At 40.8% G+C, this 13,584-nt stretch overlaps 1 protein-coding gene across 4 annotated transcripts in view; it reads right to left on the reverse strand.

The window, feature by feature from the left end:
• TUBGCP3 (tubulin gamma complex associated protein 3) overlaps positions 1-13,584 on the reverse strand; it is a 138,162-nt gene that overhangs the window by 88,471 nt on the left and 36,107 nt on the right. For 2 of the 4 annotated variants that reach the window (XM_038405722.2, XM_043501818.1), the window contains exons 8-9: positions 6,517-6,642; positions 2,008-2,076 (exon numbers count right to left, since the gene is read on the reverse strand). In XM_038405722.2, coding sequence (XP_038261650.1) covers positions 2,008-2,076; positions 6,517-6,642 — 195 coding nt within the window. The remainder of the gene's footprint in view (positions 1-2,007; positions 2,077-6,516; positions 6,643-13,584) is intronic. The other 2 variants (XM_038405808.2, XM_043502639.1) reach the window with 1 other exon arrangement.

Here is a 13,584-nt window from a genome sequence, read left to right on the forward strand (position 1 = left end):
GAGGGATTGGTGAAGTAAATCTAGATGCTAGAGGCATCCCCCATGTCATCCAATAGGACCATTGAGGGGGCTAGTATGATACCCAGGCACTCCTGGCCCAAGCTTCCCAGTCTCTAGAAGTCATCTCAGAACTCCACCAACAAGCATGGGAATGAGAGCAGGATGAAGCTCTTAGAGACTCTTGGTACCAGAGCACCCAAGAGCCAGCAGTCCAAGGGCTAGTGTCGGGTGGTACCAAGATTTGTCCTCTAACTGTGACCAAGACGTACATCCAGGGCACGATAGTGGAAGTAACATAGAAGGCTTCCTAGCCACTGGCAATGTGAATTGTGGAGGAATTGTTACTGACCCCAAAGATGAGGCAGGGATAGGTACCAAGGAAGGCAATGCACAACTGGAGTGCTCCAGTGCCGATGATCTCAATTGCTGTACCGATCCCACAGGTGGGTCCTTGAAATAGGGGAAAAGGCAGTACCGACAAGCACAGTAAGTCTCTGGCCGCGGCATTAGCCCCCGGAGTAGTTAAAACAACATAGGCTGTTGACCTGCAAAAATGAAGGATTACTTTATCATTGTCAATGAAGTAGCCAGTCTCAACAGTCCCTCAGAGGGCACCAGAGTCAATGACTCAAGTCTGTCTGGATGAGTTGGTACCAGGGAATGGCAAACCAAGGGGAGCACTCGATCATCGGTACCAGGCCGAAGTTCTGTGGAGGAATCCCTAGCTCTGGACTTTGAAGAGCCAGTACTGAATTATTCTTATGTTTCAGAGGTCAGGACCAGGGATTTCCCCACAGCCGCCTGAACACCCCATCTCCCCCTGCTGGTCAAGTAGGCAGTGTTGTCAATTTAGTCATTTTCCAACCCCCCTGGTAAATTCAAACACCCCCTTTAATTTCAATTCCTGGGGAAAAACACTGATCAGGAATGTTCAGAAGCCCTAGACTTCAAAGACAATGGACCTGGTGATGGGGGATCTGCTCTGCTGGTAATGCTGGAGAAGCACTTTGAGAAGGGTTACTGAAGAGCTTCCCTTCAACGACCAAGGGCATTCCAGAGCCAGTCTCAGGGCTGCCTTCACCAGGATGCAGTGGAGACGTCCCTCCCTCAGTTTTTGTTTTGGTCTTAAAAGCATGGTAAAAGGAGCACCTGTCTCTAACACGGCCCTCCTCCAAGCACTTCAGATAGCACAAATTGGGAAACTGATGGGCACAGGTTTTCTGCAGCCCATGCAACGCTTGATCCTCGGGGATCTTGGTATAGGGTCATCCCAGTACTGGGTGGGGCCCAGAGGCCCTGCTAAGCAAACATTAGCCTGAAAACTAAAATAATCCAAATAAAATACTAAAAAATGATTAATGAAATTTAGAAATTAAATATATATTTTTTTTTGCTTAAAAGAGTACCACTAGGAACACTGACACTGACTACAAACTTCTTTGTGAGAAAGAACTGAGGGTGGGGTGACTCCACCCTTTCTACCCTCACTTTCCAACACATGGAGCTTGGCAATGGGCAGGGCCACCTCTACAGGAAAACTAAGGAAAACCACTAAGGAAAACCCTCTTGCACCAGTGCAAAGAGGCATGCATAGACCTACACTGTAATGGACATATACAAGCATTAAAAGAAGAAACATGCATAGATTTAATTCATGAAATCAAAATGGCTGGTAAACTGTAAAACTGAGTGATGATTCAACCTGGTGATATTCTGAACATATACAAGTCCTCACCCATGCTTGTAGCTGTTTCCATTACTTCATACGGTCTCTATAGACATTTCAGGCTTCAGAGTGACACACCTGGCGTCTTACTTCATAGTTGCCGGACGCCCACATAGTTAGACCCTTCACCAGCCAGATTCCTGCTTTTACCATGCTCATACTGTATCAAATTAGCTAAATAAAAACTGTCTAACCAAAAGTCACAATCTTCTAGAAAATTATTTAGTGATTTGTAAACACCAAAGGGTGAACTCAATAACCAATCAGAAGTATTAATTTACCTGGGAGTGTAAAACAGAGAGAAGCCTGTAGTATTCTTTGAGTTCCTGGTGTAAGGCAGCACAAAAACTCTGAGGGGGGGAAAAAATAAATCAAATAAATGCTATTTCCATTTTCACTTTTATCTAGCATTTTAAAACACTGATATTAAGATTGAGTCTTTTTTAAAAACCGCAAACCTAACTAAAGTGTCTTTAAGAAAGTCAAATTAGGTATCATCCAGAAAGATTATATGAATGCACCAACTGCTGCCTGTCTCTTCAGCATGCAGCTAACAGGTATATACATTGTCAGTAGGGAACAAGAAAATTTCTGCTGGCTGCCAACTTAATTCTACTGACAGTCTAAATTCTGACATCAATACCCTAAGTAATTGGGTTCTCAAATGGTTAAAAAAAAATATGAACAATTCTATTGTACTGCTCCTATCAGTTCTATGAAGACTACAGACTTCTTGGGACCAAGAATGGCATTTGCAGTGTTTGTACAGTGCCTAGCATAAAAGGCTCTCAACTTGATTGAGACCTCTCGGCATGACCGCAATATAAATGTTAAATAATAAAAACATACAGTTAAAGACTAGTATCTAATATAAAGAAGAGGTCTGTATACATCATGGGCAAGCCAGTACATTCTTCTTTCGTGCTTTGAAAAGAATTAATATTCCCTCTTTAGGTGCTGCTTATTTAAATTAGTATTGTACATTTTGTCATTGGAACACTCGATAACCGCTCGCCTTTCCTCACCTGGTTTCAGAGTAGCAGCCGTGTTAGTCTGTATTCGCAAAAAGAAAAGGAGTACTTGTGGCACCTTAGAGACTAACAAATTTATTTGAGCATAACCTTCCGTGAGCTACAGCTCAAAGCTCATGAAAGCTTATGCTCAAATAAATTTGTTAGTCTCTAAGGTGCCACAAGTACTCCTTTTCATTCCTTACCCGACACTGAAGAAAGGAACACCAAGAATAATGAAAAGTTTAAATAGTCTGAAAGGTGCACTCCATGATGTGGTCAAGTTTACAAAGGCCTGACCCAAGCTCAAAGAAATCAATAGAATAATGTTTTTCAAAATGGAGTACGCGAGCTCTCATCAGGGGGAACGCAAGAAAAATCCTATAATGGCAGACAATGCATTTTATTTATTAAGATTTGGCAATCTAATCAAAGGTATATTATGTCCCTATCTCAGATGGGGGTACACAGTAGACTACATTATTTGGAAAGGGCCTAAATTTTGAAAAACCACTGCAACAGAAAGACTTTCATTGACTTAAATGAGCTCTGAGCAGTTGCAAATACAGCACTCCATCAGAAGCAAAAAGCATCACAGACCATTTTGTCGTCATCTTCCAAGAAGGCCTATATTGTTAGAGTACAACCAAAAAATAACTGAACTACAGTTTTGATTAAATATTTTTCTAACAGCAGTTGAAAACATTTTGCCAGATTTTTTTTATTATTTGGGGTAGAAACAGATCTAGGAGAGGATATGAAATATCATTCTCCATTATTACTATTTATTAATTCTGTTAACCTGGCACAGTTGGCTAAAAAGACTAATTTAATTTTCAAAAATTGATTACCATTCTTGAACTGTGACAGAAGTGTGTGTTGCTTTTTAATCTACTTCAAGTAACAAATGACTAACACTTTATGAAATATCTAAACTACTTTGCTAATCAAAGTAAATCACCAATTTTGATATATGCCTTCACAAATTTGACTGGAAACAGTCCAGGTTAGTAAATTTATGTAAATCTGGTACATCATATGCAGCTAAGTGAAATTTTTCTACTCCCTACCCTCTTCAGCCTAAAATCAAGTTAAACAAATCCAAAGTAAAAAACTGGAGCTAACAGTACTCTATAAAAGTAAACTAACTATTTGCTACCTTAGATGTACCTCACTGAATAATTATTACTGACAGAAGGAAGAGAAATCCCAATTTTCCTTCCATAAATTTAAATCCCTTATCAAAAGAATCATCTCCTTTCCAGATTAAGAAAAAATGTGACCAGTCCAGACATTTGATCCTATCCTTTAAAATAAGTGAAAGCGTTCCTCTCTTCCATTTGATTTTATGAGAAAAAGAAATGCGAGACGATAAATTTATGCTAATCCAGAGAGGGGTCAAGAGTTATGTACAGATTGGTGAAGAATTAAAAACTCCATCACATATAACCCTACTTGCCATTTCTTCTCACTTGTTTCTTCAGTACAATTTAGTAATCTACCAAAGCAGTGCCCATTAAACTGAAGGGCAAAGTAGGGTCTATAGTAAGAGAACATTTCAAAGGCACTAGTTAAATGTTACTTCTCCACATTCCTTATGTTAAACATTTCTAAACTTCAATACTCAAAGCATTTAGTGTCATACTGGACATCAGATTATTGTAAAAGAAATTAACTTTAATAGTTCAAATTTGCATTCAGTGCCAATTGCAATTACTTGGTAAAATAAGGTTTGGAATACAAAGTATGCAATGAAAACTGGATATTATCCTAGAAGTCTCACATGGCTTACAACACAGAAAGAAGGGGTTTCATGGGGAAAGTAGAACTTGTGCTTAAGAGAGGGAATTTAAAATGCTTAGCACCTCAACCCTACTTTAATATTTTCTTTGAGAATGTGTGAACATGTAAGGTAATTATATTTCACTGCTGATTATCCTGGAAAAGCAGCAACAATTAAGAAGTGTAGGTGGAAAAATAAAAGGTCGATGTGCAGTATATCTAACACGTATTGCTAGTAACTGACAGACTAGTTTCTGATCCTCATATTTCAGTCAAAAAGCTAGGTTAACAGTAACACATACAGGTGGTTTAGGTTTAAAATAAATGTGTAATTTTCTGCGTGTGCTCTAAATAAGGATGACATTTTCTGAGACAGCAAATTAAAGAGGCTTTCAACTGCACAGTATATTTGCAATACTAAGTTCTTAATGCTTAACATGCAGCATCTGAAATTGTCAAATAAAGAAGTGTTCAAGAATGATAAAACATGATCTTTTGCCTAGTTACTGACAGCTTAAGTAAATTATACAGCTTTATCTTCAGACACTGGTGCCATAGAAGTCGCACAAATGCTAGTCTCAGACAAAAATCATGAATGGAAAGCTATACAGATACACTTGATGGCCTACACAGCATTCTACACAGGCCTTGAAAGTTGCAATTGATGTCAGAGATATAAAACATTTAATTTACTCAGGAATTTAAAGTCTCTTGTTTTGTGAAATGAAAAACTAAAACCAGAGACAGTGAAAATAAGCATAAGCAGGAAAACTATTGTAGAAAAGAGGGTAGGAAACCTCACCTAGAAATTGAGAGTTTTACACACACACACACACACACACACACACACACCATGGATGTCAGTATTAGCCTTTAGAAAACAATTCTTAATATTGTATTATATATATTTATATAAATATATATATTTAGAATGAAAAAAAGTCAGAAGGGGACAGAATAAAAACGATAGGAAAGTAGAAAGCACCATAGTGTCTCTACTGACCTCAAGAAAAATTAGACTGAAGGAAGGAGCACTTCACTTTCTTTGCAGATTAGGTAGGATCTTATGGCTAGAGGCAGGGACAACAACATTTCTGACGACTCAGAAGGGATAATATCCAGTTTTACAGAGGGAGCAAGTGAGAGGAAACGGGAATATCTTAACGGTAAATGTAGTTTTAGGTTTTACAGCAGCTGTGATGTTACTGCAGACTATAAATCATGGTGATGGAACCTATAAAAACAAAAATTGACATTCTTTTGATGTTGCATTCAAAAGAAATGGCAGCAGATAACTGGTGATTTGCATTTAGCCTCAGTATGAGCAGTATTTTATTTATCATCAATGATGCGTTACCTAGGGAGGTGGTAGAATCTCCTTCCTTAGAGGTTTTTAAGGTCAGGCTTGACAAAGCCCTGGCTGGGATGATTTAACTAGGACTTGTTCCTGCTTTGAGCAGGGGGTTGGACTAGATGACCTTCTGGGGTCCCTTCCAACCCTGATATTCTATGATTCTATGATTCTATGATCATCATCTATCAGCTAGTCAAGAAAGTGTTCCCTTATACATTTTTCAGGGGAGAACTACAAAAGTAAAGCAGAATCTCTCCCCTAACAATGCAAGTGGGCACACTTAAATTAGCTCAGAGATGTCACTATGCCATTCCTGGATTTTTTTTTTTTAAATATAAAAGTAAACTGTAAAAAAATTAAATTTAAGTCTAAGACACTCCCAACTAGGGATAGAACGGCAAGACTGCTCCATAGGACTAGCAAGAATGAACCTTATTATGACTCAGCTGAGAGTTACTTTACCCTACATCCAGACTTTGGCTCATCACCAACGATGACAGTTCACACAGGAGTAAATCAAATGATATGGAACTACTCCAAGTTATGAATTCTCCAGAGTCTCCCCACCATTCCTGTATTGTATTTCTAGATCCAGCAGTTCCTAAAGGGAATGAAACCAAAGTATTGTAACCGAGCCAACATACCTGACCTACAAGCCCAAAGGCACGATCCAAGCTCCTCTGGTCTGTGTATCTTCTTATTTTATTGTGTAGCCATCCTAACTCTGCAAGTCTGCTTGTAGTATCTCGGAGCGATTTGGTCAGGCTGACCTACAAAGTTAGCAAAAACAACAAAAGTTCATTAAGTCTGGATTAAAAAAAACAAAACAAACCCTCCCTATTCCCCCAAGTATATCTTTGCTCAGAATAGAGCAAATTCATTCAGTGAATGTCATTCATCCTATACCCTGAAGGGATTCTGCGAGGGGAAGAAAAAAATGTGATCACATAATTAAAGACTATCATAATGTACACATACAAGGTGGCCGCATTAAGGGTGAACAAGCAATGTTAAGCCTTTGGCCTTCAGAATGCTTGACTTTGGAAACCTCACTGTTCTTTTAACGTAGGTTTAATGAAAATTCCTACTTTTTAAAAATGCAAAGCAGAAACAAACAAAAAAAAAAAACACAGAAATTACATCATGTGGAACTATAGAGAATCCCAGGTAGGTGAGCAGCAGAGTTGCAACTTTCAGATCTGCAAACCTCTAGTACTTGAATGAATGAAGTAAATGGTAGCAGCAGTACACTATTATCCTCTCTGTGGACCAGCCACTAGAAGCAGATAAGATGCACACTTTGCATTTACTAGACAGCAGAGACTCAGGAATCAAGAGCTCAATTCCAAGTCTTGGATAGGGAGTGTGTTCTTAGTGGTTGCAGACCCTTCTACTCTGGTCTTATAGCATAAACCTCCCTCGCTTGTCCCTTTCTGTCTGGCTCAGTCTTCTCCTATTTATCGCTATCCCCTTTCACCACCTCCACCAACCTGCCTCTGTCCCATCCAGGTATTCGCCTTTCTGTATTTGTCAGGCTGCTTCTTCCTACACATTATCTGGGTACCAACAGGAGGAGCGAAGAGCACAGGAGAGATGGCTTTGTTCTCAGTTTTGCTGCTCTGTGCCACAGCAGCTGGGAGGAGCAACTGCTGGAAAAGTCCTGGTCAGTCCTGGGCTAGGACATGCTCAGTGCAGACAAAAATCTTTGGAGAATTTAGCTGCCAAATGCTAATGAGCCTCTGAGCATTTGCACATGGCCATTCAGAGGCTTATAACTCAGGCAGATTTGGTCCATTTCCATGGAAACCGCAAAAGGCATCTCACTTTAGAGCCCCTGCCCTGCCAAATTTCAAAACTCTGCTTCTAGGCTGAGAGGTGCTACAGCTTCTTTGTGCAACCATGGTAAGACTAACATTGACAAAACACAGTATTTTCCTCTCTGCTCTCATAAATGGCTGAATAGTTTTTGTAGAAAAACGTTAAAAAAAAATTCGGCCTGAGACGAAAAACCCAGCATGGAAAATTTCAGCCCAAATGACTGTAGTTTGGCAAAGTTACAAGTAACTGAGAGAAGGGTTTTATACTGGAAATTGTTTACAATAAGTGGAGCTGGCAGTTTCACCCATAACTTTAGCACAACAGATGACAAGAGCAACACATTTACAATTCCACAAGCAAGAGCACTTGGTAAGGAGTGACTGCTGGTCGTGACCCTCAGCGATGTATGAGACGAAAGAGCAAACCACAGCTTAGTGAGATGATATCCACACCAACTAAGTCAAGTTGGTGACTCCACAAGCTCACTAACTGCTAAATGTAACTAACAGGTTTAACAATATTCATATGGATATTTGACCTGTCTATATATGTTCTAGAGTTCTGGAAGTGTGTTTTTACTCTGAAAAGTTACCATGTACAAAAGGCACTTTTTTTACTAAATAAATCTATTCCTGTGTATTCGGAGGCATACCTGCCCCCCTCATGGGCAAATATAAGTTTTGACAACTTTTTAATTTGATTGGTAACACACATCCAACACAACTACAAGAAAGGGAATTGGAATCCATTCTTTCTCGTGCATTAAAACTGCTTACTAACTTTATCACTGAGGGCAAAAGCCAAAGACATTGGGGCTGCATAGATGTAACTGAAGGCACAATTCACTATGCAGAACTTTTATTACTGGCAATGATGCATATGAAGAGAAGAACCCAGTTTCACTCTCAGAGCTGTTTGTAATTTTTAGGAAAAAGGACTGGAGGAGTTTTCAGGCTCTGTATTCTGCAAAGGCAGAAGGAAAGCTTTATAAAAGCAAGCTGCTAAGAGAGATTTATCTGGATATGAAAAATCTCCCCAATTATTGTTTGGATATCTGACCATCTCATGAAAGGGCAGTTTATGAATTCCATCATGTGCAGATCCCCAACCAAAAGAACAAAAAGCCCAACACACACACAAAACTGGACCGGATTGTCATTTATGTTATGGCCACTCTATACAGCTTTGGCAACATGAAGCGGCCTGAAAGTAATTTTCACCCTCTATAAGGCTAAGTTACACTGCCAGAGCAGCGAAGAGTGCATGAGAATCAAACCTAATATTCTTCATTTGAATAAACACTTAAAGGCAGTTGAAGGACGGTCATTGTACTCATGCTATAGGCAGAATCCACCTGTATACCTAAAAACTGTAGAAGGGGTTAAGAAAAGCATTTAGACCCACCCAGAGGTCCACTGCTCCCCCACCCCCACCACTTCTCTGGCTCCTTGCCCCCACAATACAAGCATACTCTAGTCTCCTTGCAGCCTCAAAAAAGTTGATCTTTCATCTCTCTGGCTTCTCCAAGCTTGGGTCCATCTTTAGTCTTCATTTCTAAACTCATTGGATGCACCATTTACAATCATTGCCTTTTGGTCCTCTCCTCCAGCTCCACCAGAGATCACCCCTTGCCCATATCTGGATTCCACTCTGCTTCATTGAAACGGCTGTCACCAGACCCTCAGGGCCACTATTCCATCCCATTTCTCCTTGACCTTTCTGCTGCTTTTAATACAGTTATACTCTCCTTTCATGGCATCTTGTCCCCAACAACTCTGACCTGTCCTGGTTCTCCTCTTACTTCTTTGGAGATTCAGTGTATTTTAAATGGATAATCCTACTATATTCCTGCTTTCCTAAGTTCGGTTTATGGTCCCTCTTCCTCCTCTTTTACTTAGATGAGCTCATCAGATCACAGATTCAACTACTATCTTTAGAGTGGCAATTTACAGACTAGCCTTTCCACTCCTGACCTTTCCCACATCTCAGCCTATCTAGAGCCTGTTTGGATAGATCATCAGTAACAGGATCAAACATGAACTCTTTAGATCCATACCTACTCCATCTCTATCTTCTAACACTGCTGACAATATCACTATACCTGACTCCCCAGCACATGAATCTGATTCTATCTCTTGAACCTCATCATCATGGCCATGGCCATATCTTGCCATTTCTCCCACAACACTTTTAAGATTTGATTTTTTCCTTTCTATACACACAGCTAGAAATCTTGTCGAGGCCCTCATTTCCTTAGGTGAGTAGCAGACACCACCAATTTGGTCGACTTAAGGTACCCATTCTACACATGCACATCATACATAAATTTGAAAGCTTATTATGACTACCTTAAGATGAAGTATGATGTTGTGCTGTCACGCAGTGCTGTTACCATAAAAATAGTGATAAAAAATATCAACACTTCCAAATGACCATGGTGAAATATGTGCATTAATTTGTTTGTTTAATGACTATTTATAATTTGGAGAGACCAAATTAGATTTTTTACCTCAAAGCATCACAACAAAAATCATATTAAATTTGCACAAGTATCATTCAAATATAATAGCACTGGTGACATTTCTAGTCAACATCATTATCATCTCTGCCAAGACTACAAGGGTTATCACAGTCTTCATTGCCTTGGCATGAACACAGTTCTGTTCAGGGAAGATTGTGCAGCAAACCCTACAGGTACAAACCCGAATAAGTTTTGTAGAAGCTCAGATGCCATTGGGCCCATTGAAGGATAGAAGTAGTTGTTCATCATCCACATTTTTCTATCTATTTTGCAATGGTGATCCAATATCTGGCGAGAAGACATTCAAATCTTTGTTTGCAAAGATGCCTCCTTTTGACATGCTCTTCAAAACTGTCTCACATGGTGGAAGTTTGGCCAGTGACTTGTCCTTTTTGATAGCTACATTGAGACACAAGCAATTGAAGTCTCTGAGTGTCCTTTTCTTTCTTGGCCTGGTCATACAGCACTGCTACCAACTTCCTTGCTGCAGAAATTGTGCCTTGTCCATCATTCACTCCCAGTTTAGCAAGATCTCTTAAGCAGAAAGCTCCTTATGTTTGTGTTTAAATGTTGTCAAATCCCCCTCTCTGCCCCATACCAAATAAGGATGACAGAGTCACACCCTGTTAATGCATGTACAGCAGAAAGTATCTTGCACAAGACAGGAGTGAGTGTGTCACAAATTGCATGCACAGGTATAAAGTAATGCTTTTCAGTTATGCTGGTAATGGTGCCTGAAAGTAGTGAACAGCAAGGACCAAAATATCTGCATCAGGTGACCTAATTACTATGGTTCCTTTCACACCAATAGAAAAAAAGCCATATTGGCACAAGCAGCATGCAGAAGCACGCTGGTGTTGGTTCCTCTTGAGGACTGTACAAGCCCTGGGCTTCTTCAACATTTCTACTGGTGATGGACTTTGTTGCTTCACCATTGAAAAGCCTCCAGCAAGGAGGAGCGTTTCTGCTGGGTGTGCTCCTACACACAGGTGCATTTTGAACAATATATTCAGAGGAATGTTACAAGTGACTGCTTGCTGGATGCCACATTTAGAAACTTCTTCCATGGAGACACAGGGCTTCCAGCAATCACCTGGTATTTCTTGCATCCAACTTTGGACTCTGTCTAGCACTGTCCGTCTTATCTGCAGTTCACAGTTACTGTTCTCATATCTGTCAAAGACTTAGATTACAGAATTAGCTTTGTCAATCCTTTTAGGACCTGCCTTAAATACTTGGCAGCCAATCAATCAATTTTGTGGAATTTGTCTCCAACCATCATTTGTATGACTGCCATGGCATCTGATGTACACTGTGGTTTCTTTGTTGCATACTCTTAGCTCATACATTCTTTCAGCTTGAGCTTCCAGCTGATGCCTTAAATTCAGCTTTGTCTGCTCTTCTCATTCATCAGCATGGAAGAGGAAAATAGGCAGAGGTCCTAATAGGTGAACAACAACAGTTGCCACTGAAACATCATCTCTGCTTCTTGATAAGGAAAGGGCTCTGCAGAAAACAAATTTCTGGACTGATGGCTGCTATGACTATTCATCACTTACCAGACTTAAATTTGGTTGTCTTGGCTATGTTTTGTTGCCAGACTTCTTGACTGGGCTGAAGAAGCTATGTGTCCCATCAGAATCAAGAGCACTTCTCACAAATTCATTTGTTCTTCATCAACATCTGCTATTTTCAGGAGACTCTTGTACATCTGATGTTACATGCAGCTTAGTAGATATGTTGATAAGCATCTTTGGATGTGATTCATGGTTAGAGGACTTTGCCATATTGTTGGTGATGTGATTGGTAAGAGCTGTAACATGCTCTTCATCCCTCTTCAGTGTAGAGGCAAAGTCTCTTCACTATTTCTTGTTAGGTCATTTCTTTCTCTCTTAGCTTTTGCATATCCACTCAGGACATAGAATCATAGAATATCAGGGTTGGAAGGGACCCCAGAAGGTCATCTAGTCCAAACCCCCTGCTCAAAGCAGGACCAAGTCCCAGTTAAATCATCCTAGCCAGGGCTTTGTCAAGCCTGACCTTAAAAACCTCTAAGGAAGGAGATTCTACCACCTCCCTAGGTAACGCATTCCAGTGTTTCACCACCCTCTTAGTGAAAAAGTTTTTCCTAATATCCAATCTAAACCTCCCCCATTGCAACTTGAGACCATTACTCCTCGTTCTGTCATCTGCTACCATTGAGAACAGTCTAGAGCCATCCTCTTTGAAACCCCCTTTCAGGTAGTTGAAAGCAGCTATCAAATCCCCCCTCATTCTTCTCTTCTGCAGACTAAACAATCCCAGCTCCCTCAGCCTCTCCTCATAAGTCATGTGCTCTAGACCCCTAATCATTTTTGTTGCCCTTCGCTGTACTCTTTCCAATTTATCCACATCCTTCTTGTAGTGTGGGGCCCAAAACTGGACACAGTACTCCAGATGAGGCCTCACCAGTGTCGAATAGAGGGGAACGATCACGTCCCTCGATCTGCTCGCTATGCCCCTACTTATACATCCCAAAATGCCATTGGCCTTCTTGGCAACAAGGGCACACTGCTGACTCATATCCAGCTTCTCGTCCACTGTCACCCCTAGGTCCTTTTCCGCAGAACTGCTGCCGAGCCATTCGGTCCCTAGTCTGTAGCGGTGCATTGGATTCTTCCATCCTAAGTGCAGGACCCTGCACTTATCCTTATTGAACCTCATTAGATTTCTTTTGGCCCAATCTTCCAATTTGTCTAGGTCCTTCTGTATCCTATCCCTCCCCTCCAGCGTATCTACCACTCCTCCCAGTTTAGTATCATCCGCAAATTTGCTGAGAGTGCAATCCACACCATCCTCCAGATCATTTATGAAGATATTGAACAAAACGGGCCCCAGGACCGACCCCTGGGGCACTCCACTTGACACCGGCTGCCAACTAGACATGGAGCCATTGATCACTACCCGTTGAGCCCGACAATCTAGCCAGCTTTCTACCCACCTTATAGTGCATTCATCCAGCCCATACTTCCTTAACTTGCTGACAAGAATGCTGTGGGAGACCGTGTCAAAAGCTTTGCTAAAGTCAAGAAACAATACATCCGCTGCTTTCCCTTCATCCACAGAACCAGTAATCTCATCATAAAAGGCGATTAGATTAGTCAGGCATGACCTTCCCTTGGTGAATCCATGCTGACTGTTCCTGATCACTTTCCTCTCCTCTAAGTGCTTCAGGATTGATTCTTTGAGGACCTGCTCCATGATTTTTCCAGGGACTGAGGTGAGGCTGACCGGCCTGTAGTTCCCAGGATCCTCCTTCTTCCCTTTTTTAAAGATGGGCACTACATTAGCCTTTTTCCAGTCATCCGGGACTTCCCCCGTTCGCCACGAGTTT

The sequence above is a fragment of the Dermochelys coriacea genome, chromosome 1 (assembly GCF_009764565.3).
Source record: "Dermochelys coriacea isolate rDerCor1 chromosome 1, rDerCor1.pri.v4, whole genome shotgun sequence".
Taxonomy (NCBI): Eukaryota; Metazoa; Chordata; order Testudines; family Dermochelyidae; genus Dermochelys; species Dermochelys coriacea.